The following is a 26,134-nucleotide window of genomic DNA, read 5'->3' as shown; positions in this document are numbered from 1 at the left end:
GGCCTGGCAGGGGGTCTTAAGTGAGTTGCTCGATCCCCTCCCGATGCTTCCTGTGCTCATTGAACTCTTACTCTCAATATGCTGCACTCGTTTTTTATTTTGTATTTTTGCTCGATTGAGGCACATGTGTATGCTTATCAGCCTGCCAACCAATAAATTTCCAATTGCATTCATTATCTTGAGCATTTTCAACCTACGCAACGAATCGGCGTATCCCCCTCCCACACAGACGTTACTCTTCTAGGTAGACACACTATACTATAGAGTTCAAAACTCTGCTTCGGCATTGTGCCGTCCATTTGATAAATTGTTTGTTGACGTGATTTGTGTACAAACACACACACACGCACACATTCAGAGACATTTGAGAGACCTACAGAAGTAGAGCTCTGTATTGATTTGATTAGGTTTTTGCATTTGCTGTTGTTGTTGTTGCCGATTAGCATTTAAAACTGTGACAACAATTTGAGCGCTCAGCTATTTTCTGACTTTATATGCAAATTTATTTGTCTTTAAATGAAAGCGTTGAGTCTGAGGCATGGCCAGACATGTATAAATTGTTATGCTTATAAATAAAAGCGAGTCTTTGATGCTTTCTAGGCGATAAATGCATCGGATGTGACAGATTGATTGAAACGGTTCGGGGCAGGGAGACTCTGCGATTGACTCAGTCGATATGAATCGGGTTTGTTGATCGATAGTACGTGCCTAAGCTATGGCGTGGAATCGGATCAAATTTATAAAATGTTGATCTAAAACATCATATAATTCATAGCTATGCTGTGTTCTGTTTTAACATGGAAGGGATATCAGTTGGAGAGAATAAATAATTATAATCGACTTAGAGCTGAAAAGTGTGAGCGTCAAAATACTTGTATAATGAGAAATAATAAGCAAATCCATCAATTAATAACTTTATATTTTTAATAAAAAATAGAACAATGGACCTATATATATAATTGATTTTACCGATTAATACAGACTAATAAAATAAACTGGAATACTCTCTTCCTTTTACTCTTCATAGCTCCATGCTACTATGTTTCCCTCTCCAATTGAAGTTCACTTTCATCTTAAAGCTAATTGATATGTCCGTTGCTTAAGTAGCCATCCTTTTTAGTGCCGCTGCTCGTTCTCTGTGACCTTTTCCTTCTATTAACTATTAAGTATTAAATAGGCGCAACTAGTGGATGCGTTTGTAAGCTTTAAGTAACATTTCCTACACTCGAGCTACTCGCATTCGCAAAGGCCCTTTTACATCGCTTACAACATCTTGCGGCAAGTCAGCGTCAGCGTCAGCGTCAGCTTTTAATTGAATGCATTAATGCTGCACATATGTACATGTAGTGTACGAGTATATGTATATATGAACACATATATTTATGTATTCAGATGCCAAGACTGACGCAGTAGAAAATAAAAGTCGCATTCAGTCCAAGCCATTCACTCACTGCACGCGAACAACGAGCGCTCTCGAGTTACAATCCACGGCTAATGTTGTTACACACAATACCATACATATGTACATATATAGTATGTATGTATGTATGTATATATTCTCATATATGGAAGCTCTAAACTTAAATTAGCTCAATTGTTTATAATTTTGTTTCGCTCGCTGCTGCTGCCTGACTTGGCTTGGCTCGGCTCGGCTCGGCTTGTCAAGTGCGTCAGTCGGTCAGGCACTTGAGGAAGTTGCCCCCACTCTGCACGACGGGTTATTAAGAAAACTTGTCGGATCGCGTCATAAAAAAAGAGAAATAAATAAACAAAAAATTGAAGAAATAACCCACCCGCTAAAAATGTGCGCACAAAATTCACAGAAAAACGGCCTTTCGACTTAAAGCCAATTCTCAATGACTTCGCAGCTCGCGATGTCGCACAGCAGGTTATCTCGTGCCTAATTAATGCAGTTCGATAAATGCCGCTTTTTGAACCGAAATGGCTTGAGTGGTTAGCCTGCTCCACACCGAAACTATATACACTGCTCAATTTATTAGACAAATATGAGCTGATAAGTGGCGCGGTTATGAAGGAAGCATAAATGTAAGACCCTCATAAAATGAGAGTTGTTTTCATGCTGATCGTACAAGGACGATCTCTCGTGATAAAGTATTTCAGGATTTGCTTGAATTTCTCTCAAAAAAAGCATACTTGTGTCCTCATATATCAGCGACTTCTTTCTTCAATAACTGTTCTATTTCCAAAAACTCATTCATCTTCATTAAACGGCGTCCAACAGCTTCTGTTTCTATTCCCACACACTCTTATTCATAGCTGCTGCAGCAAATAGAGCCTAGTTTAATTTCATTTTAAGAAACATGTATATTAGATAGCATTTCCCCAAAAAAAAATCAAATTTTTACCCACTTAGCGGTTGAATTTTGTTAGCTTGCGTCCACATTTCGACTCATTCTCCCTCCAATGCCCCATTCTGTTAAGTGATTAGCAAGCCGGCCAGAACATCCCATTTTATTGGCTAAATGTATATGCATACCCTACTCTTTAAAGAGTATACAAATACTACAAATCTTGTTCGGTTGCCTGCGGCCAAGCTTTGTTCAGCGGTTGCTGTCTTGGCTGTTTGCTTGGCGCGCCCTTTTAAAATTTTCTTTCGGCTTTTTATTCACTAGTTTTTTTCGTGGCTTTGGCTTGCCAGTTGCTTTTTCAGCCTTTAGCCGCATATATAGCATATTTTTGCATAAATACATAATTTATTAATTTTTACGAGTGGCGCTGTCAACCAATTTTTTTTATGTTTTGTTGAAACGATAAGCCACAGCTGATAAGCCGCAGCCATTTTTAGTGGAAATAATAGATTGTTTACTTCTATAGCCACATGGGATTTGGCGCCGTCAACGAATTTAACGCAAATTTAAAATAAATACAAATAAATAATAAAAAGCGTTTTATGAAAATTTCATAGCTTAGTTTCGGCTCACAGTCAAAGGCACAGGCAAGTGGCTTTGAAGTGATGTCATATCAAAAATTGTTTCTACCGCACCTCGAAATTGTGGGTATTATTATTTTTTGCGCAGCTTCACGCCAACAATATTTGGCACTTCTTCAGCAGCCAACAACGCTACCATAAAGAAAGAAAAAGTGACGGCATGTATAGTAAATTGAAATAACAACTCGACCCAATTAAGCCTACAAGATGTCTCTAATGGTGCCTCAGAAAAAGCAGATTAAGAGACAAGCTGCGACAGGCAGTTAACAGACTCCGATTATACGAGTTGCCAAAAGCAGCCTTGAATTTTTACAGTGGCTCTAAAACTGACGCGTTGTAAACGTGTGATTTGTGATGGAAACGCAATTAAAAGTTGCTCCAAAAGCAGTTTTTCATTGAGAAAAATTGGCATCAATGAAAATTGTGGCTTTTAGAAACAACTTTTCTAATATTTCTCCAACTCCTCTTGCCCATTTCTTTTGTTAAAAATGTCGAGTTTGTGCGGAGGGCTCCATTAATAAATGGATTATTTTTGTTTAATTTACTTTGATATATCAATGGGAAAAATATTACTTTTCCATAGTTATTTAGTATAGCCGATATTTAATACTAATTAATATCGATCAGGCACTTTAAATAAACAATAAATTGTCGTGTTTAAAAATATTTAAACTTGCAACTGTCCTATCTTATTCGGAAATCGTATATCATTAAGAAGGGGAAATAAATCTATGAGCTTAAAATTATGTTAATGGAATAATGTAGCTGGTTCGAAATAAATTTCAGTCTTATAAACATTTTATTTCATATTTAATATATGCAATTTTAAATAAATATTGCGCTTCAAGCAATAAATTGATTTGATTGACGTAGTTTCAGCTTTTAATTCAGTAAATATTTCACTTCAATGCCTTTTTTTTGGAACATAAAAATTATTTCAATATTTCTTAATATCTTCTTCATTCTTATAGCCTTTTAATCAGCATTAGTGTGTTTATACACATTTTTTTCTCAGTCCACCAGCCAATCAATTAATTAAGTGAATGCAGTGTTGTTTTGACAAGCATTCAAAAATATTTAGCTGCGGCTAAGCCTGTCTCTGCAACCTCCAATTCCTCCATTAAAGCTGCCCACTCGGGACGACATTGACAAAGTTGGTTAACGGCTCAGTGGCTGCCAAACTGCCACCCAAACACGTCAAATCATTTGCTATATTTTCAGCTATTTTGCGCATTTGTTTTGCAACCAGTTTTTGACAGTATACGGGCAGTATTCGAATTCAGATGGTGTGACACTGTAGTTGACAAAATTGTATTTCAACGGTTCTTAGGTTGGGATTAGTGCATGGCCGATGAGATGAGCTCCTGTGAACATCATTTGAGAATAACACAAAAAAAAAACAATAGTTGCTCAATCGCAAATGCTAGAAAACTGCCATAAAAATAACACCACATGCTCGCCTTGCCTTGACTGCTAATGTCGATGTGTCTTAATCACATAAGACACACATTTTTTGTTTAAATAATTCATTTAATTTCCGAATCGCATTAATCAAAAGCGCTCCCCTCAGTCTGTCTGTCTATCTGTCTAACTATCTGGCGCGTTGATGCTCGCTGAGTTGCTGTTGAGGCAGCCAGCAATTTTCGTTTCTTTGCAACATTTTTATTTGGTTTTTTCTAAATTATAGCAATTTCCTTTTAAAGATCTCCACTCCGCTGATAAGCCGCGCAGAGAGTGTCAGAGAGAGAGAGAGAGCTCGGACCCAGTCTAGACAGCAGGGCAGCTGCTGGTGGGCTGTGTGTGACAACAGGAAAAAGCAAAAACCTAGACAGGCGTCAGCGATAAGCGGCCAACTCAGACATACAGACAGACAGACAGTGGGGCAGTGGGAGCCAAGCGCCCATGGAAAGTGGCTGCCAAACTGTAACTCGTTAGCAGGCAATATTTTTAACGGCGAAAGCAACACGCCTGCGCAGGAAATGCAATTTCTATAGACAGCTTAGAAATTGAGTGGAGTGGGGTGGAGTGGATTGGAGTGGATTGGAGTGGAGTGAGTGTTGTTGCCAATTTTCACATTTCCATACAATGGAATGCCACTGGGCCGCCAGTCCGCCCATTTATAAGTTCAACTGCCTGCTTGGCATTTGGCAACAAAAGTTCAAGCTTTGCATAACAATGGAAAATTGAAATTGCAATCAAAGAAATACAAATAACCCACCAAATGGCATGCAGTTGACGCGCATAAATTTCAATAAGCAATCAATACAAAAATAATACTTTAATAAACAATAAAAATACAAAACAATAATGGACACCCACCTACAGACCTACAGAGGTGCACAAAATGTCGCTTTCAAATATATTTATTTCCAACTCTTTTGGCTTATTGAACTCGGATTTGTGGGGCAGACTGCGAAATTACGTTTATTTGCCTTGAAACGGCCTGTGGGTGCACAATTATTGACAGGCCGTCTAATTTGCTTTGTGGGCAGCGAAGCAAGACAGTTTTTCAAATCCATATCTTTTTATTGCATTTAACACTTTAAGAGTTCTTTAAATCAGTCAGTGATTTATAAATGGGTTCGACTTTTCAAGTGGAACTTTTATATGTCTGAGAGAGAGCTAGAATTATTATATTTAGAAGAAGAGTCTGAATTGAATTGAAGTTTTTTCATTGATCATATGCATAAGCTATTTACATTTATTTAAATGCATTGTGCATTATTCAATAAAAATTTTAATTTTTTGCCCTCCTGCCAACGCACTTGGCTCCACCATTGGAGTCTTACCTTGCTTTTCCTTTGTTTATTTTTCCAAAGCCTGCAATGCATTCTGTTCTGCTTAAGTGATTTGAAATTTTGTGTAGAATCCATATTAAAATATTAATCGCTACGAATTCTGCTTCATGTTGTAGAATTGCCAACGTATTTCTGTCTTCAACAAGTATTCAGAACCATTCCAATAACTATTCAGAGCCGTTTCAGGACCAGCATCAATAATAAACTATTCATAATGCCCTGCGAGAAGCAATGCTCGTACCAACAATGCCTCTTATCTGCCAATTCCTTCTAGAGCTGTTAGACTGCCATCGAAACTATTGCACGTATTTGCACAATGCAGCCAAAACTGCGGTGTATATAGCCCCCAGGGTTTGTTGCACGAACCGTACTGAAATGAAATGAACTGCGGCGGCTGCTGCTGTCGCTACGTGCGTGTGGCAGCTTAGCTGACTCATGCAACACACTGCGGCAAGGCATTCATGCTAGCACACTACTTGGCTATGTTTAGTTGTTTTTTTCTTTTCTTTAATTCGCAATAAGCCATAAATTTTGCTGCTTTCAACTTTTGTGGCGCATAGTGTAGCAAAAAATACGCACAATGGCTGCCAAACTGCCATTTTGTGAGTCAGAGCTTTATGGAATTGCGATTATTTGGTGACATTGTGGCTTTGACACTTGCAATTAATATTGATTGATAGCTCGATGGCGCAAGCTGCAGCGCGATTCTGACTTATTTGAACAGCCAACCATTGAAATGGAAGCTTAGAAAGAAGCTGAATTTGATTGTCGATCCTGATGGTTTCCCCTTGTGCTGTTTACTTGTAGACTCGAAAAAGGCATACATTAAGTAAAATTATATAATGTTAGCATTAGGTTGCTACCACTAACATGGTAACATGGTTGTTTCTAGCCATGTTGGGGCATTCAGCACAATTTCATTTGATATTCTTGGGAAACGATCTATATGTTTCCTAGGATTTGAGCTGAAGGAGATGGGAAATTGGAAATGTGGTTGGAAAGGAATAGGCATGCACCTAAAAATATTGGTTTTCCTTTTGCTTAAAACATTTAAAAGACTATAAATTCATAAAATGTTTATCTAAGAACTTATTTTAGCAGTATTTATTAATGGCTTGAAATGAAGATGTGAACGTGCTGTAAATCGTTAACAAATCTCTAAAAGCTATATATATGATGTGTTTTTTTCAAAAGCCTTCAGATTTTTCACCTCTTAGTGCAGTACTAGTAGGTATAGCTGTCTGGAATTGAAGATTTGATCCCTTGTTCAGTCACCTGTGTGATATTTCACACTTGAAGGTTTGAATGCTAAAACTCAAAACACTGCCGATGTCGAAGCAGGAAAGAGAACTTCTTCAGTTGCTCGCTTCAGTTTTATTTCAGCTTGCCAACTTTATGAGTTTTACTTTTTATCAGCTTTTTGACACTCGACTGCCACACCAAACACTCAAAACATATCTACATAAGCACATGCACGTATGTATATATATAGTATGTGTGTATGTCTATATATACGAGTAGAGCAGTAAAGCAGCACTTCATCTGCTGTCAATTGTGGTTGCACAGTCGTTGACACTTGCCTCGTTCTTGGGGTCCGAGCTTCGTTTCGTAGTCATTGGAGGAGCCAAATGAAAAAGTTTCTGGCTGCTGACTTGGCAAAGACGACGACTTGGGACTGTTAAATGACGTGCTGACTCTATTTTGCAACAACACCGCTTGACTCATGTTGTTCTACAACAACAACAACAACAACAACAGAGACTAGGAAATGCAATAAATAACAATTTTCTAATGTCATCATCAACGTGCGTTGCGGCTTTTATTTGCTTCTGCTGCGACGAAGTGTTCAACTGGGTGGGTTGGGGAGTACACTTTGTTAATAGGTATACTTTAGACATCGGATTGCTGCTACATGTGGTCATAGTTTCAGTTGTTGTTGTTGATGTTGTTGTTGTTGTTTTAACGCTTGTCACGACTATTGCGTGAATTGATCGTAATTGTTTTGATTGCAATTCATGGCGAACTCTACAGTGTTTAGTGCATAGTAGATGCTCCTCACTCTACATAGCCAGCGCATTTTAATTGCTGCTCCAGTGCTTCCACAACTGTAATTAGTCATGCAAATGTGAACACGTTTTGCATATGACTTGCTACCCTCATTTACGATGTTATCAAAATTTGCCACTCATGTTGAAAAAAGCGTGATCGCTTCTCTGTTCTATCGGCAGCCATTGCCATCAATTGTTCACGATACTATATATCCAAAAGTATTTATAGAATACAATTTTGCAATTCTTCAACAATATGAGAGATTTGATTGGAAGACTTTTGTTTTCAAATCCGTAAAGCAATCAATTATTTTCATGCTTCATTAAATAGGCATATTTTTCGTTATAATAATAACAAACTTTTAATTTTTAATTTAAAAAATTACATTCTAAAGAAGACAAATATTTTATTATTAAACAAATTACCTATTTCCAATATTTTTTTAAATTTATGGGCATGAAGTAATTTTTTAAAAAGAAATGTGGTTTCTTTGCAAAAGATATTGAACAGAATCGCTTGCCATATTGAGGAGTTAATCCACTAATTTGAAAGCACGGTTTCATATCATGATTGCTAAAAATTTTTATTTATTCCGATCCGCCAATGTTTGGATCTATCTTTAGTTTAGAAGTAGGATTTTATATCATGACTGCCAAAGGTTATTCAATACTTTTTTTGTTATTCAATTCTATGCTTTGATGCCTGCGTGATATCATGGTTTCAAAATTTATTCAAATAGTTGTTGTCTGTACTGGTACTGGTACTAGTACTGATGTCTTAGACAAATTTCTATTTATTTTTTCATAGCTTATCTAAGAAATAAATATCAACTAGAAATGCGATAACAATAGATATATTCTGTTATTTCTAAATTTTGCTCATAACGTAGGTTCTTTGGGCCTTCTAAAATGTTCCACTTCCCACCGATTATTTATATTTTAAAAGTAAATCGTGTTTAACTTGAGTTCAACTATCACCTAATGGCGTCACTTAACAACATATTTTGACTAAACTTGTCTGGGTTTCTTTAAAAGCTTACATCTGTTTTTCGTTGTTTGTTATGTTAGTTCTCTGTCGAATAGGAATATATACGATATATATACAAACTTATAATCAGCTGACAGACACACGACTTATTGTTTTCTTCACGGTCTACAAAACGGGGTCTCAAACACGCACAGTCTACAATAAACGCTGCATTTACGTGAGGTGCTTGATAAATATTCGTGTTTAGACTAGAAATTACGGTTTTTATAAAGCATTCCATTGGAAATATATTTGGCATAAAATATTAAATTTGTCAATGCAATCTTTTGAATACGTTTACAAAAATAGCGCAGCTTAGTTACTAATTTATTTCTTTAAAAATAATAAGAAATTTTTTTGTAAATATTACTCTGAATGTACATTTTTGAAACTTATGCATCCGTTATGCCTTTCCGCTATCCATTTAAAGATCTATAGTTCTTCTGTTCCAAAGTTTGGCTCTACAGCCCTTAAAGGGATTCTTCAATCGAGTTTTTTTAACTTATAGATTTAGTTTTAAGATTCGAGCTCTCAAACAGCCCCCCTACTGTTGACAATTTGAGGAGCCAGCAATGTCAGAGTCTCTAAAGAGTGTTAAATTCGGCAGGTCGTACACTTCACCTACCCGTATACTCGTACATCACACGTGCTCGACTTGACATTGAAATAAAGCAACAATGAGAAATACGCAAGCTAATCCATTAGAGTGCGCCATTGTAATGCTACATCGAGGTTTCATTTACGGCCGCTGACACCGTCAATCAAAGCCTACGGCCAAACAAACCAAATCATAGTCATAGACACAGATATGGATTCATGTGAAATGAGCGCTAATTATGCGTTAATGAGTCGATTTTATTTGAAAGACTGAGTGAGACTGACAGACTGCGTAACTGACTTTAAAATGCGGACAGACAGACAGACAGACATCGACCGGAGGAGGTCTTTGAACGCAAACGGCACCACAACTTTAATTTAGCTTCAATTAAAAATGATTGATGCAGATTTAGTTCGTAAAGCATAATCAAAGAAATGAGCCAAGTAACTGGACCCTCGACCACCCGTCGTTCATTTATAAATGATATAATTCCCTCCACAACTCCAATGCAGCAACAATTAATCAACGTTTAAAGTAAACTATAATAATACCAATAACAAAGAGAAAGAGCATGAAAGAAGGCATCATGAAAACTTTTTGAAAAATGAAGCCTCTCCAAAAGTGAGTGAAAGAAAAAAAAAACACCAGTTCTTGAACCTAAGTGCGCGAACAACAAATGTCTGCGAGCACCAGCAGTCGTCCGCCAGTGGCGCCCACAACGCCCATCTACGATGGCTATGCCACGATACGAGCTCGAGGACTCACGCGCTCCCGTTCCATACGCGCCGCCGAAGCCACCGAAGCAGCGGCATCCGCTCAGCCCCACGAGCTGCTGCGCCCGCCACATGCGGAGCGCAAACGAACGCTCTCCCTTATGAGCAACTACAGCCAAAGCTCGACGGGTTCGGGATCCGGGTCGTTGTCTGGCAATGGCAAGCACAGACAACGGCGAGTGAGCGGTCACAGTGGGAATGAGGAGATCTATGCTCGAGCCAAGCCCGTGCGCACCCCCACCATAGGTCTGGAGCTGGAGCCCATCTATGCCAGCACTGCGGCCAACTTCCGCCCGCTGTCGGATGCCTCCAGCTCCTCCGGAGGCGGCAGCATGCCCTGCGACTATCAGAGCGTGAAGAAGAACTCACGCTTCTCGCTGGACTCCCTGCAGAGCAGTGCGACGCCCAAAACGCCCGACTATAATACGGCCGGCGAAGAGGAGCCCATCTTTCTGTATACCGCTCCGGACAGCCCTAAACGGCGCTTGGACAGCGGTCTGCGCAGCTCCTACGACAGCTCGGAGCGCGGCTGCTACTCACCGGTGCCCAAGCCAGCGCTCTCTTTTGATATGCAGGAACAGTCGCCGGCCAAGACCCGACGCACCCCGGTGCGGCACAGCTCCGTCAGCTCCACGGGCAGCTGCGCGCAATATCAGCGCGCACAGTCGCTGGGCGAGGGCCGAGAGGGTCGTCGTCCACTCACGCTCTTGGGGCTGAACTCCAGCTATCAGCGCAGCGAGAGTGAGAGTCCCACCTATGCCGGCAGAGTGCCACTGTCGCCCAGCTTGCCACCACCGGCGCCGGTGCGTCGCGAGAGTCTCTATGCCAAGCCAAAGATGTGCGGCTCCTCACCCACACGACCACCGCAGCCGCGGCTCAATCTCTACGAGCTGCCTGTGGTGCAACCGCAGCCGCAACGCAGCAGCAGCGCCGAAATCTTGGAACGCTCCTATACAAGCCAAAGTCTGGCCACCATCGACCAAGATGAAATACTCGTAGTGCCCAGTGCCATGCCCATGTTGCCCGCCTCCGTGGATCGTCGCTATCACACCCTCGGCCACATGCGGGTGAAAAGCTTGGGAGCTGGCCTGCATCGCAGTCTCGATGTGCCAATGGGTTCGTTGCTGGACATGCCGCACAACGGCTACTACATGCAGTCCACCTGGCATCCAAATAATCGGTCTGCTGGCAACATATATGCCTCGGCCGAGGCGGCCGTCTCCGATCTGAATCGCATGGCCCCCGAATACATGGATCCCCTGGACTTCAAGATCGGCTGTCAGACAACGCTGAGGAGTAAGCCACTCATACCCTGGTACGAGTTGGCCATACGCCGAGACTTTAAGCGGCAGTCGTGTCCACCCATGAGCGGAGGACTGTGCCTGGCGCAGCAGCATCAACTGGACACCAGTCCAATGGAGGAACAGGTAAAGATCAGTCTTTCTATAAGTCCTGCTATATGTGGCATGCGTTTGTCATGTTCGCATTCGCATTCGCATTCCTTGACAATTAAGGCTCTCCATCTCTGCCTCCCGTCTGCTTATCTGTGGCATCATTACAAATGCAAACTGAAGCCACACACCATGTCGCATAAGGAAAGCTATGCCAGAGGCCAGCTACCAGTTGCCAATGGCCAGTTCTATGTTGCCAAATGGCCACTGCACTATGGGTTGCATTAGATATACTATTGCTTTAAAATAACTCAAATACTCATTTGTCAGATTAGCTCCTAGAAGTCGAATTAAAAAGTCTTAAAAATAAGTATTTATGTTTAATAATAGTATGTCAGGACGCGCAAATCATTTGCACACAAATTTGTCGAACTTTACAAACATGTCATAAATACAATATGTGCTACATACTTGTATATTCTAGATAAAACCAATAAGAATTATACATACAAGTATATCAAAATATGTTTTTATGGGAATTAGTTTTTAAAGAGGGAAGATGAGAATTCTGTGCAAACTATTTGCATGTCTGACCGCAGCCCAAGATAGAAACAAATCAACCTTTTTAGATTTTGTATCCCTCCGATAACCACAGATCTAATTCTGTATTATACCATTCTGTAGAAAGCGGTTGACTGAAATCCATCCATTGTGAGAAAACTCAATCAGGATCGTAAAACATTACTATAATGTTAGGTTATTTAGGCTTACGAGATGTTAGTTCAATATCAATATATCTTTATAAAAAGATGTTATATTGCTTTTCTTATCTTGTACCAATATTCTTTGAAAAGTAAGACGAATGCTTAGTTTTAGATTTATTTTGCAACCAAAATTATATCTATTGGGTAGTAATTTATAGAAAGCGGAACCGAATCCAATTCATTTAATTTAAAATTGATGTTAGCAGAAAGTTTGTTATTTCGAAGAAAAATGAGGGAACAATATAGCAATTAATTTATTTTAAAACAATTTAATAAGACTTTTTAAAGTAAATTCCTGAACTTAACAAATCTTTTTGAGTATTAAACAATTTGTTCCCAATTACTGTGGAACTAAAATACCAGCAAGCCAGTAAACTAGAGAGAAATAGGGGGGAGAAATTCAAGCTTAAGATAAACTCTTGGAAGACCTATTCTTTCAATTATAAAAACTTCGTATAATACTCTACTTAGGCTTAGTAAGCTGTGCTCTGTTCAGGCCCATGGTGCATGGTGGTTCGCTTTGTTGCAACTGTCAGACGCCGTTATATGGCGTACATGACAGGCCCACTGATTGATTTAATAAAACTTGCATGAGCTGTGTCTCAGTCTAGTCCGGTCCGTCCTCTCGTCCACTCCATCCATACGACTCCATTTGTCCGACTCGGTTTGCTTGCCTTTAGGCCAACTCACCGGCATATTAAATAAATGAACAAAAGTCTTGGAGCAGCAGACAAAGGCCGCATACATACATATATTAAATTCACGGCGGATGCGGATGTACATACAAGTATATATAGTATGTATATACATACATATGTACTCGAATGTGCGATTACAGTTCGAGTTGCACATTTTGTTGTTTGTTGTTGTCTGTTGTCGTTAATCCCATCCCACGAGCATTGCAAGAATTGGCGCCCAACTCCTTCGCTACCTCAACCTCAATAACAACTGTAACAGAGCCAACAACTTTGCCTGTTCATGTCCAAAACCGATGACCTGATTCAACCAACTACGAGCAGTAATTGAAATATCACTCGGCTTGGGAAAACAACTTTAAATTTGTTGAAGCAACAGCTGTAGACCTGGCTCGAGTAAGCCCTTCTCCGCGCTTCTCATGACGCCTATGTAGGGCAGTAGGTAAACGGCATTATACAAGTATACGTGTATAGCAGTATTTTCCCAGCTAATGTTAGTCAACTCTAGTTTAGCTGTATTTTTATTTAATCGGTAGACTGTTATTTATGTGTTACCGATAGTAAATAAAATAAAATTATAAATAAAATAATGAAACTAAGTTTATAAATATGCTGTTTTACAACGAATATCATAAATAATAATAATACCATAAAAGTCGAAACATAATAAATAATTTTTTAAGTAAACTAAATATCTAAAGTATTAGAAATATTAATTCCTAATCTCATATTACTTTTGACTTACAAGGCATATTTTAAATCTTAAAGCATTAGATATGATAAGTTTGTTGAGAAGATATCGCTAAAGAACTAACAAAACGTAGAAAAAGTAATGGAATTTATTTAGGATATTTCTTCTAACTGATTAATATCGATGGTATGTTAATAAATATTCACTGATTCACTGATTGGAAGCGTTTTAAACGATAAATCGGTCAAATATATACAGTTCGTTAAAGTAATAGTACGAATATATAAATAAATAGGCAGCAAACTTTTAGGACATAGCGTTATACAAAATACAAGAAATTATCGATGAATAATTTATCGCTATCGATAGCATATTAATGAAATGTAAGTGAGTACTGGACGGAAAGCATTTAAATTCTAATTGTAAGCAACATTTTAGAAAATCATGCTAAGAACTTATCAAATTGCTGATTACTTGCGAGAGACTAACAAATTTAACTAATTTTAAATTAGATCTTCAACAAATAAAAGCATGTTTGTAGCATAAAATATTTCGTATGTTTCACAGTGCCTGTCGATAATATATCTTCACATACTTGATATGCTTCTGTTAAACATAATGGCATATCGCTTACACACACTCGCACACAAGGCTGTCACTCAGGCATTTTTTGCGACAACGTCGAACATAAGCAGCCCATTAAAGCCCCATGTAGCACGACCCCAACCACACAGCAACAACAACAACAACAACCACTGGCAACACCGTCGCCAATTGCGGGTCCAATCAATGTCAACTTTCAAAACAAATAAAGTTGCCATTAATGCCGTTTGCTGCTTGTCGTTGTCGTCGTTTTTTTTTTTTTGCGCACTCCACGCGTTTTGTTTTGTTTTTTTTTATTCATTTGGCGCGATTTTCAAGCAGTTTTTAGGCTTAGCCATCGCTGTGGCAGCATTTAAGGCGTTTTTCATGTTTATTTATGACTGGCCAGCTGTCGGCAGCTGTGCCAAGTAATTTGAGACGCGCTCGCTCCAGAAGAAAAGTGAAATTCGTGTGAACGACAAACACGACACAGTTTGACAAGCATTGTGTGCAGTCAGCGAGTTGAAAAGGTTACATTCGTGTCAAATATTTCGAGGAGTCAAGTGTGGGGCAATTAATTGTTTTAAATTGATTCCATTTGACGCGCACATTGTTCCAACGATTTACATATTTGGCAATTAACAACAAGCTCGCTGATGATGATACGATGATGATGATGATGATGATCAACAGCAACAACAACAACAACAACAGCAAACCCTATTGCTATAATTTGAGTTTTTGATGGGACAATTTGATTGATGGGCTTTTGATTTTGTTGATGTCTCTATGAGCGGCACACATGCGCTATTAATTTGGCGAACGGTTCGAAAAGTTCAATTGGAAGGCAAATGGCCAACTATAGGAGCAAGAATTTTAGATAGCAAACCTGAATCGAGCTCTAATTTGTAGAGCAGAATTAGCACTAAGGCCTTTCCTAAATTATTTTGAGAAAAACTGCAATACTCCAGGACTGTGGAGAGCAGAAGCTTTTCCTCGGCGTACTTCTAGAAACTCGCCCCATCTCAGTATCTTCCTCATCTTTTGCCTAAATTTCGACATTAGCTTTAGGTGTGACCGCTGTTTCCAGACCCTGGTGGTCGTGTATACGATACCAGAGCCTTATTTATTTATTTTATCAATTTATTCTATCGTTACAAATACAAGATTACTTTTAAGTTATTGCGCTAGGCACTACATATGTATTTCTAATTGAATTCAACTTAATTTAATTTAGTTACAAAATTTAGTTTTTTTTTAGGTTGAACTTGTCAATTATTAATTTTATTTATTTTTATTTCTATTACCTAGCGTGTAAGTGTTTGAGGCAAATACAGTTACCATTGCCTAATCAGCACCCTCGATCAGTGTTCGACTCCTTGATTTTTGCCATCCTGTTTGGTAATTTTCTACTTCTATGAGCCAGAAAATTTCATTAGAGATGAACAGGGGGAAAAAACTAACTCAATTATGCCAAACATAGTCAACCGGCAAGCGCGCTTTTCCTTGCAAAAAAGCATTATTTTCTCAGCTAACTGAGCTAATCGTTTAAATTTATTTCTTCCAAAAAGGCAGTCCATGGTTTCCTTTTACAAATAAACGTCAATTGGCAATTCAAACGCTTATGGCTATTTAGTTTAGCTCTTTCTAAAGCAAACTGCTCAGAAACTACTTTTTAGTAGCTTTGAGCTTTTCATGGCTGCTTATAAATAATCTTATTAAATACAATAATTAAATTGTGAATAAAAAGTAATTACTACAAATTAATCAAAAACTTTTTACTTGAACATTTTGGCTTTCCCACCAACTCGTAACATTTGGGGGGAAACTATCGAGCTTGCCACAGCAGCTGACGCATTTGCTTGTGCGGCTTCTGTGGCAGCTGCAAGGGCAAACGAAGCTGTTGCATGTGCTCTACATAGCAGCTGTACCTGAATATGCACATGCCGTGTACCGATGTACATACATATGCAGTATATATACAAGTAGTATACGAGTACAAGCTTTTTTTGTATAATTAATAAATCTTGCAGCTCGTCTTGGCCTGACAAAATGCGAACAAATTGGCAAACGGCTTAAATAACTCGTTAGCTTTATCTTTGGCATCTCTGGTTGCTTATTAATTAAAAGTATATATTTTTATATTTTTTACTGCATGATAAACGAGCCAGCGAGCTGGCGAGCTGCGTGACAAGCAGCTGACAGTCAGGCACTCAGTCCGTCAGTTGGTCAATCTAGTTTGTTTGAGTTGCAATATTTTTGTAGCTCATGGATAGATAAAATAATTGCAAGATATGCTCGCACTCGTATTCGTAAGTAGAGACGAAATGCGGCCTACTCTGATGCCAACTGACAGACTGACAGACTGACTGGCTGACTGAATGACTGACTGCATATTTGATTGAACTTCAGGCACTCTCTATGCCCACTTTGGCGGCATGTTTTTTGTCAAAAGCTACATGACAGCAACACCTGATCTATGCGAACACAAGACTATAGCTTTTCGTTGATTATTTTTTGGTGGCTCAACATGATTTTCACATATTTCTGAAGGCATGGGTAGCAGCTGCATTTGAAGTTTGCGCCATGGGGCGCTGCATTTTACATGAGTCGCGGTAATTGCTGTCTTTTAATTTATGACAAATGCAATTTGTAATTAATTTATGTTTTCATTTGCTCGATCACATGCGACAGCACGTGTGCCCCGGCGGCTTACAGTTTGGGAGGCAGTGTGTGAGAGCCACCTGTGCCGCAGCAGACCGAAGAACCAGTTTCAACTTCAACTTCAGTTTCAGTTCTGTTTCTTTTTTCGGCAACACACGGCAATACATTCTAATGAGAGAGGCAGACTCAATTACATGCTTGCTAACAAAAGCGGGAAGGGTTGCCTAGACAGAGAAAAAACTTGTTTTCCTTGCCATAACAGATATAACGCAGCAGTCCAAAGTCTGTACTTGTCGGATAATAAAGACAAAGTTGCTCACGAACATGACGATGGCGATGGCGATGACGATGACTATAATGTTGATGAAGTTGCCGAAGGTGTGCGCACAAGGACCAAATTGATGTCTGTTTGTCGGACTCCCCTAGGAAATCAGCGCAAGCAAACAGACTGAAGACAGAAAACCAAACGAAACCAAACCAAAACCAAAATAAACAACAATGGACAGACAAACAAACCGAGAGTGAAGCAGCAGAAGACTAGAGACTGAGTGCATTTTATTTGATAAAGCAAGCAGGCTGCCTTCCAGATGGACAGACAGACAGACAGACACACAAACAGTAGTAGGGTATGGAAAAGTGGCCAAGAAAGAAGACGTTGAGACGCTGATTTGAATTTTAAAGTAGAAATTATCGACAAGTGGAACTGGTGGCCGCTTTTTCTGCAGCCGCCTTTGTTTCGGTTGCATGAGTTTTATTTTTAAGAAGCAAGACAACGCATTGTTTTTGTTGCTGTTGCTGCTTCTGCTGCTGCTGCTCTGCGTCTTGTGGCTTCCGGTCTTGAAAAAACCAATAAAAAATAAATAATAAAGTGCACTCGCATGGACATTGATCATGTCGATGAGTTAAAGAGGCGCTGTAACTGCCGCATTAAACCTGATCATTCAAAGAGGGGTGCAACAAAAGAAAACAATATGGTTACGAAAATGTATCTGCTAGCATCTGTAAATAGGCAATGTACCAGATACAGCAACTTTAAACTACACTTTTTACCTATTTGATTTATACTTTTACTTGGGCTGTAATTTAAAAAAACTTAAAACTCTTTAACAAACCTTAACCTGATGATATGTGAAACAGATTTTGACAATGTAGAACATTTTGTATTCTGTTATTTGTCAATAAATAAACAACTTTTCAATGGAAAAGTCCTCAGAGTATACTAAATTGCTCCGTTTGGAAGCCAATAAATCAATATTTTCAGTAAAACTTAATTATTTGAAGCTCAATTCTGAGGTCTTCCTACAACTCTGCTTATTTAAAGGAAAAACAGCTTTTTTATTTGAAGAAGTTTTTGTTTCTATTCAGTATTTTGGGTGGAAACGTTGAGGTCTTATATTCAAATGAAAAACCAATAAATAAAATTAAATGAAATAGCTGGTTTTCTTAATAGAAAACATTTTTTATTTGATTCGGAAATGATTTAGGAAAATCACATTAAAATAAATATTGACCTTAAATTGCATAAGAAATGTGTAATTGGGAATTTTTATTGACTTTTGCTGGCTCGAAGTTTTGTTAAGAAAACAAACACTTCTTGCTTATTTATACGATTTATTTCGACTACAATTCCATGACATTCACAGCGGAAGTTGTGTAATAAATTCGCTTCGTATATAAACCAAAATATATCCAACATACCATTGTTTCAATATAGCGACCGCCAGAAAAAGAAATATAACATAGAAATAGGAATATAAAAGTACATTAAATAGATGTTAAAGATTAAAATCCTAATCAAAGTAGCAGTTTATATCTGAAAACTTTCAAAAGCTAGAAATCAACATTTAGAAATTATATGAAATATTTTACAATATGTAAGAATAACAATGCTCCTAACAATCTAACTATACTTTTTCACTTTCATGTGACCAAAAATTATAAACTAAATTAATGCTTTTGGCAAAAATGAATAACTCAGTTTTCCCGACAGAAGTGTAAAGTTTTTGCTTGTAATGTTCACACAACTAATGCAAGACATTTTTTTTGAAAGTCATTTTTAAATCAATTTTTCGAGCTTTTATACAAACCTAAGCCAATGTCAGAACAGCAACAAAGTATTTCCTGTAACTCTCACTCACCTTATGAAGAAAATTGTTTTTAAGAGTCATTTCTGAGTTATTGTTTCAAGTTATGACCAACAAACAAATGATTTGCATAAAGTTTGGAACATTTTACATAAAAATGCTATAAAAATAACTTTACAAAGACAATGCAAATTCTTGTTTGTACTTGTTTTCTCGCAGGAAAAACTTCCTTGAGGCTTACTTTTCAAAGCAAATGTTTGTCAAACCTAGCCCCTGTTTAATAGTACGATATGTAGTGAACATAATTGCAAAACTATTGTAAGCTAAGATCTAAAGCTCAGCTATGAAACTATTTTGTATGCATTGCCAGTCCTCTAACATGCCAACCAATCAGCTAAGCACAATTTTCAATTATAATTCTGCGACCGCATATCAAAAATATAAAAGCAACTAAACTAACATTGCGATCTCGATTTCTTTCTCTTTGCAGGTAAGACCATTTGCACATAAAACCTATACCATGGGGTAGCGTAAGTTATTTTTTGTTCAAGTCATGCCTCTAATGGCAAATTTATCTAAGCAACAAATTTTTAAAATGCCTCTCGCCACTTGTGGCCAGCAGCACGCCCCACAAAAGTGGCAGAGAGAGGGGGGAGAGAGAGAGGGAACGAATCATAAAACTGCACTTCAATTGTTCAAATAAAACAGCCGCCTGCCACAACTACTTCTACTTCTTCCTCTTCTTGTTTTCTTCGGCTGTATCTTCGAGCAACTCCTGGTACTGGTACTGGCACTGGCACTGGCAGTGGACATGCGGCAGCGGCGCATGCGCAAAAGATCAAAGGCAGCTCCAACCATGCCGGTTTGTGGCATTGTGTGTGTCCACCAGCAACCAGCATGGCTCTGGTGCCGTTTCTCTCACTTCTCAAACTGCACATCGTCCTCCTGCACTCCATCCATCCTGCCATCATTCTGCCATCTCCTCCTCCTCCAATCTTGTGCTCAACTGTCCACGATTTTAATGATGATTTGCTATTTCTGCGCATGTCGGCGCGTTGGCTTTACCCCGAACTGTTCCGATCGGCCAGCCTGGGTTCTGTGCAGCCGTTGGTGGTCGGTTGGTGGCGGCTTTTCACGATGTTGTTTGGCTTCGGCTTTCGATACAAACATTTGTGTCATAAGCAATCAAAACGGATTAGAGTGTTAATCAGTTTATTATGTGTCGGAACTTTTTTATGGCGAGCCGGAGCCAAGGATAGGAATTGCGTTATAAAGAAGAACGCGCGGCAATTATGAATTGGCAGAAGTGGGCGCGACCAATCGATAATATAGGTAGACGGGCGGAAATCGTATAACTAACGAAGAATAACAGAATAATTAAGAAATCAAATATAACGAACAATATGCAAAGAAAGAGGGCAGTACCAAATTATTGCGTTTTTTATATAAATAAAAGGGGATTCTTTTACCTCTGCTCTCAGCTTATTAATATCTTTAAGCTTCTAAAACGAGAATAATTAAGGTAACAAATTAACTAACAATATGTAAAGAAATAAGACAGCATTGGACTTTTAAAAGCGGTGATAGAAATATTACTTATACCACCAATTACGAGAAAATGCAACAAACAATCATTTTGTGTAAATATTCAAAAAGGTAATCATCAATTCTGTTCAACAAATAATGAAAACACCAATGAAAAAGATAGTTAGAGCTTTTCTTTAGATGTTTCCAAACAACATTTCTTCTTAATATGAACAGTTATATTTAACTTGCGAACTCTATACGCTATACCTCAAAAGTCCTGCAGATTTTGATGGTTTTTTGAATAAAAACTAAATAATAATCATAGAATTTCTGAGAGTTTTCAATGAAGAAAGCTCTAATCGGAGTAAACTCAACGTGTAGAGCACCCCAAATATTTTCAATGGAATTAAGAAGCACCGAGTTAGTTGGCCCATATCTAATTTCAATTATTAAAGAAACAAATAGTCTGCATCTCTGCGTTTCTATATAATCAAGAAATTCTGTAAACACTTGCTTATACACGTTGTTGTTGTACAAAATGCTGTTCCAAAAACTACATCTATCTTTACTACATAATTTAAGAATATTAATCTAAGAAGATGAAAGTTCTTTGACATGTTTCAAGCTCTATTGCAAAAGCTGACCTTCAAAACTTCATTAAGGAATATCAATATCTATATATTTAGATTTCAATAAAGATAGCTTTGGCGTCACCTCTAGTTGTTGATTAGGTCTGCATTATTAGTCACAGAAGCCATTTATCTTTAACGCTACAGCATTTCATTATTCCCCAGAACTGCTTATATCTCTATAACCTTTCGCAACTGTTCACATCTCTCTGTTCATCTCCGAATTTTATGGTCAGACAACATTTTCAAGTGAATTAAAATCTCATGCCAACCACTTGGTGACCCCTCATCAATCAACCATTAGTGCTGGTAGCCACCTACACGCACACACACACACACACACACCGTTCCTGTAAAACTTTCACTGACCAGCCAAAGTTGCCAGTCAAGGTCACTGAATATATATACGAGTCTGCATCCTTTTCAGCAGCAATCAAGGGGAAGGCAACAATAACATCAATCAACATTTCAAATGCAAATGGCAAGCCGTGTAACTGTTGACTTTTTAATGTTGCGCCCATGCCCACGCAAGTGTTTCTGCCTCTGCATAATAAATCATGCATGATGACAATGGCAACACTGTCCGCTCCCACTGTGTTACATTTACATTTACAGTTGCAGTTGCAGCTGCAGTTACAGTTACAGTTTCGATGCGGCAGCCAATGTCAAGTGCTGTTGTTGTAGTTGTTTTGTTGCAAACAGTCGCCCACTTGACATAAATCGTTTGGGTAAAGGTCAAAGGGCACACGCCTACACATGTTCCTGACACATTTGCATATGGACAGGCAACACGAACTGACAAGCGGACCAGCCACAGACACAGCCGCATTCACAATTGCAACGACGAAGAAAACGGCCACATATGGTCGCCCGATGTTGCGACAAATATTCAAGTGATGCGCACACATTTGTGGCATGTCGAAGATTTATGCATTTGTGGAATATGGAGAGCAAATTTCATGCATTTACAGCCGTCATGTATACTCTATGTGTCTAAATATGTAAAAATGAAAGTCTGCCATTTGTCGCTTACCCAAATGGGGGTAAAACTTTGACATGCAGCATTTTGTCCATGTTCGATTGAACAACGGAAAATTGTGAATACCTCTTGGTAGTGTAATAACAAATTAAAATTTTAGGTGAAAGTATTTATTTGATTATTAAGGGTTTCTATTTTCTATCAGCTCATCTCTTCATATTACATTGTCGTATTCTTATTCAAATCGGAGGTCTTGTTGTTGTTAAGTGTGTTTTGTGGCAGCAATTTTTAAGCTAAACACCAAAATAACAATTTACTTTGGGTTGCTAATAATTAATTACAATGGCTAAAAGTATGGTTTCGGGAAATTCAACCAATAAATGAGGTAAAATGGAACTCAAATTTTAGAAAAGATTGCGAGGCAAATCGCTTATGATGTTATAAACATCCTTTAGAGAGCATATCTGACGATAGGAGAGATGCTTTTGCTCTTCTTTCCTTGCCCATACAACCCCACATGAAAATGCTAGCTACTGTAAATCAGCGATGTTTATATGAAGGTGTTTTCTGCAAAATATTAGAAAGTAACATAACGACATGAGCCAGAGCATCTAAGTAGAAAGAGAAAACTGAATATGTGTCGCAAAGCACGTAGCGTATTTGCTAGTAGGTTATACAATCGAACGACCTACTTTAAATGCAGTAACTAAAACCCTAATCGAAGGCTACGTATCAGCTTGTTATCATTATAGGCAGGCGATAACATATTATCACTGCAGTGGACAGCACAAGGCTGTTATTAATTCGGCACACACTACAGAGCTAAAGTGTGTGGACAAAAGCAAACATTGTGCGCGTCCAAAAACAGAAAACTAAATGTGTATAAGTCAGGCAATCGATATACTTTATCAAACATCTAGTTGGTTTAATAACAGCATATATAGTATGTGTAAGCTAATTCTCTGGTTTACCAGAACTTTAAAACACACACTGCAAAAAGTTACTAACAATTTAGTAAATCCCCTGCGTTCAACTACTTTCACCAGCTAGTGTTGCTGACGTAGCAATAGCCAATTTTCGAAGCAAATTGTTGCCAATTCACGCTCACGCAAAAACTATATAGCTGAACTGAACAGCCCACGCCATTGAACTTGAACTTTGCAACGTCAGCAACTCGAGCACCTCTAGAGCTTCAGAGGCAGTCCGAGAGAGCGTAACTGCAAATTGCCAACTATAAATTTTACAAAGCAAGCAAAACCAAAAATAAAAAAATTGTTGCAGACGGTAGCCAACGAAGTGGCAACTGCAACAACAACAGCAACAGCCACCAACAACTGACAGCCAAGAGGCATGCCCTTCTCCCCCTCCACTCCAGCGTCGACAACATTGACAGTCAAATTAAAGTTGGCAATTTGTGTTGTTATGCCATTTAGCATATGGCCCTCCAACCACAACTACAACGACTCTGCTCTGTTTTATTTCCATTTTTTTTTTATCATACCTACTACTTCTTTGCTCATTTGCTGCAATACCCTATACCCAAAAAAAGTGGGAAAAACAAACTGAAACTGCTGGCTGCATGGCGCGTTGCTCGGTGCGTTTGGATTGCCAGCTGAGGCGAAACAGTTCACGCTTCGTTGCCAATGCGCTGTGCGCGCTAATGAAGTGCAACAACAACAACATTAGCACCACTAGCAGCAGCAACATTAGCAACAACAACAACTGTTGCAAGTGCAGTCCACGGTACTAGCTACATTCCCCAACTAAGGGACTAGTGATGACAATCGAAGTGGTGAATGCATCGAACCATCGACAAATAGAACCATTGATGCTTAAGTCAACCCCTTTAGGGTTTGAGTCAATAATATCAGATGCTGGAATCAACATCTAAAGGTCTTAATCAATAGACAAGAACTGCAAAATTAAGACGAACTGAATAAATAAATAATAAATAAAACGAAACATCGAGTAATGCAATCGATGATTGAGTTAGTCCTTAAGGAGCTGTCTATACTTCTAGTCCTTACTGTGGACTGTGAATCATTCAAGGCCTGTCATAAATCTTTACTATTTGACGAAACGAGCGAATAGCACAAGAGTCTTATTTTGAAGTCCTCACAAGCACATTAAAAATATGTCAAAAAGCTTTTCATGGCTGATCCATACAATGCAATTCATTGGAACGTATTGGTCCTTTAAATTCTTAAAATAAACTTATGGCAGATTAAAACTTAATACTAGGATTTGTTTCTTTTTATGTATTTTGATTTTTTAGTTTTATAATTAATTATTCATTAATAAGTGCTTAAAATATATTATTCTGAAGTCCTTTTTCTTTTCTTTTCTAAGGAAATTATACAACAAGCTTGTATAATCATAAGCTTTTTTATGATTCCAAATATGCGAAATTATGTTGGCGAAATAATTGCAAAATAAGCGAAAACGAAATTGTTCAATTTAAAAGAGGTGCACAAATGTTTATTTTGCATCGGTAGCGATCGCCGAGATTTACAAAGTTTATGCTGGTAGACGGAAAGCTAAGCTTCTCCGTACCAGATGCGATAACGAAAAACGAACTTGACTTGCAGAGTTAGCGACAATAACTAGTACATATGTGGCGGCTGCGCAGCAGCCTATGCAAATTTATGGCAACAAAAGGAAACGTTAAGTGCTCGGCTTGCTATGCAAAGCAAGCGACAAGAAAACGAGCACTTTGCATTGAGTTATTTACGTTACTTATTAACTATGATGTGCTGCTGGTTTTGGCTGTTTTTGGCCGGATGACCAAACATACTCCCCCTGTTGAAGAACCAGGGTCTTCAACAACATCTTGTTTCGGCAGCGGGCATAATTTGCGAACGGCTCGCCGAATGGTTCCAGTGGAAGTCCTCAATTCTGCAACTCTCGACACGCCATCTGCGCCGCTGATGAGGCTGACCACCCTTGCTAATGGCCATTTGAGGGGCGGCAAATTCTCGTCCTTGACCAGAACGACATCATCAATGGAGAGTCCAGGCTGCGACACTCGCCATTTTGAGCGCTGTTGAAGAAGCGTCAAGTATTCTTCACGCCAGCGAGCCCAAAATATCTGCTGGTAGTACGTCACGCGCTGCCATCGATCCAGCCGATTGAAATTGAGCTTCGTCAGATCAGGCTCAACGTACGTTGACAGCGGAGCAGCACCAAGAAAATGAGCTGGAGTCAAGACATCGAGATCTGCTGGATGTTCTGAAAGGGATAACAATGGGCGAGAATTAATAATTGCCCCGATATGGCATACAAGCGTGCGCAGTTCATCAAATTCGAGCAGCGATAGTCCGACGGATCTGTAGAAATGATGCTTGGCAGTCTTTACAGCCGCTTCCCATAGACCACCAAAGTGAGGCGAGCGCGGCGGAATGAAACGCCAATCAATACAGTCAGCAAGGCAAAATTCTTGCACAGCCTGCAGGTGCTCGCTGGATTCAAAAAGACGCTTTAGCTCAGCCATCTCGTTCCGTGCGCCAACGAAATTTGTAGCGTTGTCAGACCAGATCCTCGTAGGTCGACAGCGCGTCAAAATAAAGCGTTTAAGTGCATTTAAGAATGCTCCGGTGGTTAAATCCTTCACCAACTCCAAATGCACAGCCTTGGTGGCGAAGCAAATGAAAATGCAAATATAGCATTTTATTGGTGCCTTATTGCGGACCTCGCTTTTGTAGAAAAACGGCCCACAAAAATCCACACCAGTGACCATAAAGGTATGTGAAGCATCAACTCGATCCTTTGGCAGGTCAGCCATAACATGCTCCACAAGACGAGGCTTGGCTCGAAAACAAATGGTGCATTTGCTGACTACGCTGCACACTGTTTTCCGACCGCCAATTGGCCAATACTGCAACCGAATTGAGGCCAGCAATGCACGAGGTCCAGAATGCAGATTACGGACATGGTA

At 38.9% G+C, this 26,134-nt stretch overlaps 1 protein-coding gene across 1 annotated transcript in view; it reads left to right on the top strand.

The window, feature by feature from the left end:
- Positions 1–10,097: 10,097 nt before the first annotated feature.
- Positions 10,098–26,134, top strand: part of LOC115629083 (protein sickie-like) — a 31,237-nt gene continuing 15,200 nt past the window's right edge. The window contains exons 1-3 of the mRNA XM_030525397.1: positions 10,098–10,336; positions 10,388–10,917; positions 10,963–11,621. Coding sequence (XP_030381257.1) covers positions 10,098–10,336; positions 10,388–10,917; positions 10,963–11,621 — 1,428 coding nt within the window. The remainder of the gene's footprint in view (positions 10,337–10,387; positions 10,918–10,962; positions 11,622–26,134) is intronic.

This window comes from Scaptodrosophila lebanonensis, unplaced genomic scaffold (assembly GCF_003285725.1).
Source record: "Scaptodrosophila lebanonensis strain 11010-0011.00,11010-0021.00 unplaced genomic scaffold, SlebRS2 tig00000134-arrow-arrow-pilon, whole genome shotgun sequence".
Lineage (NCBI taxonomy): Eukaryota > Metazoa > Arthropoda > Insecta > Diptera > Drosophilidae > Scaptodrosophila > Scaptodrosophila lebanonensis.
Note: the sequence above shows the minus strand (reverse complement) of the source record. Positions and strands in the feature narration are given on the sequence as shown.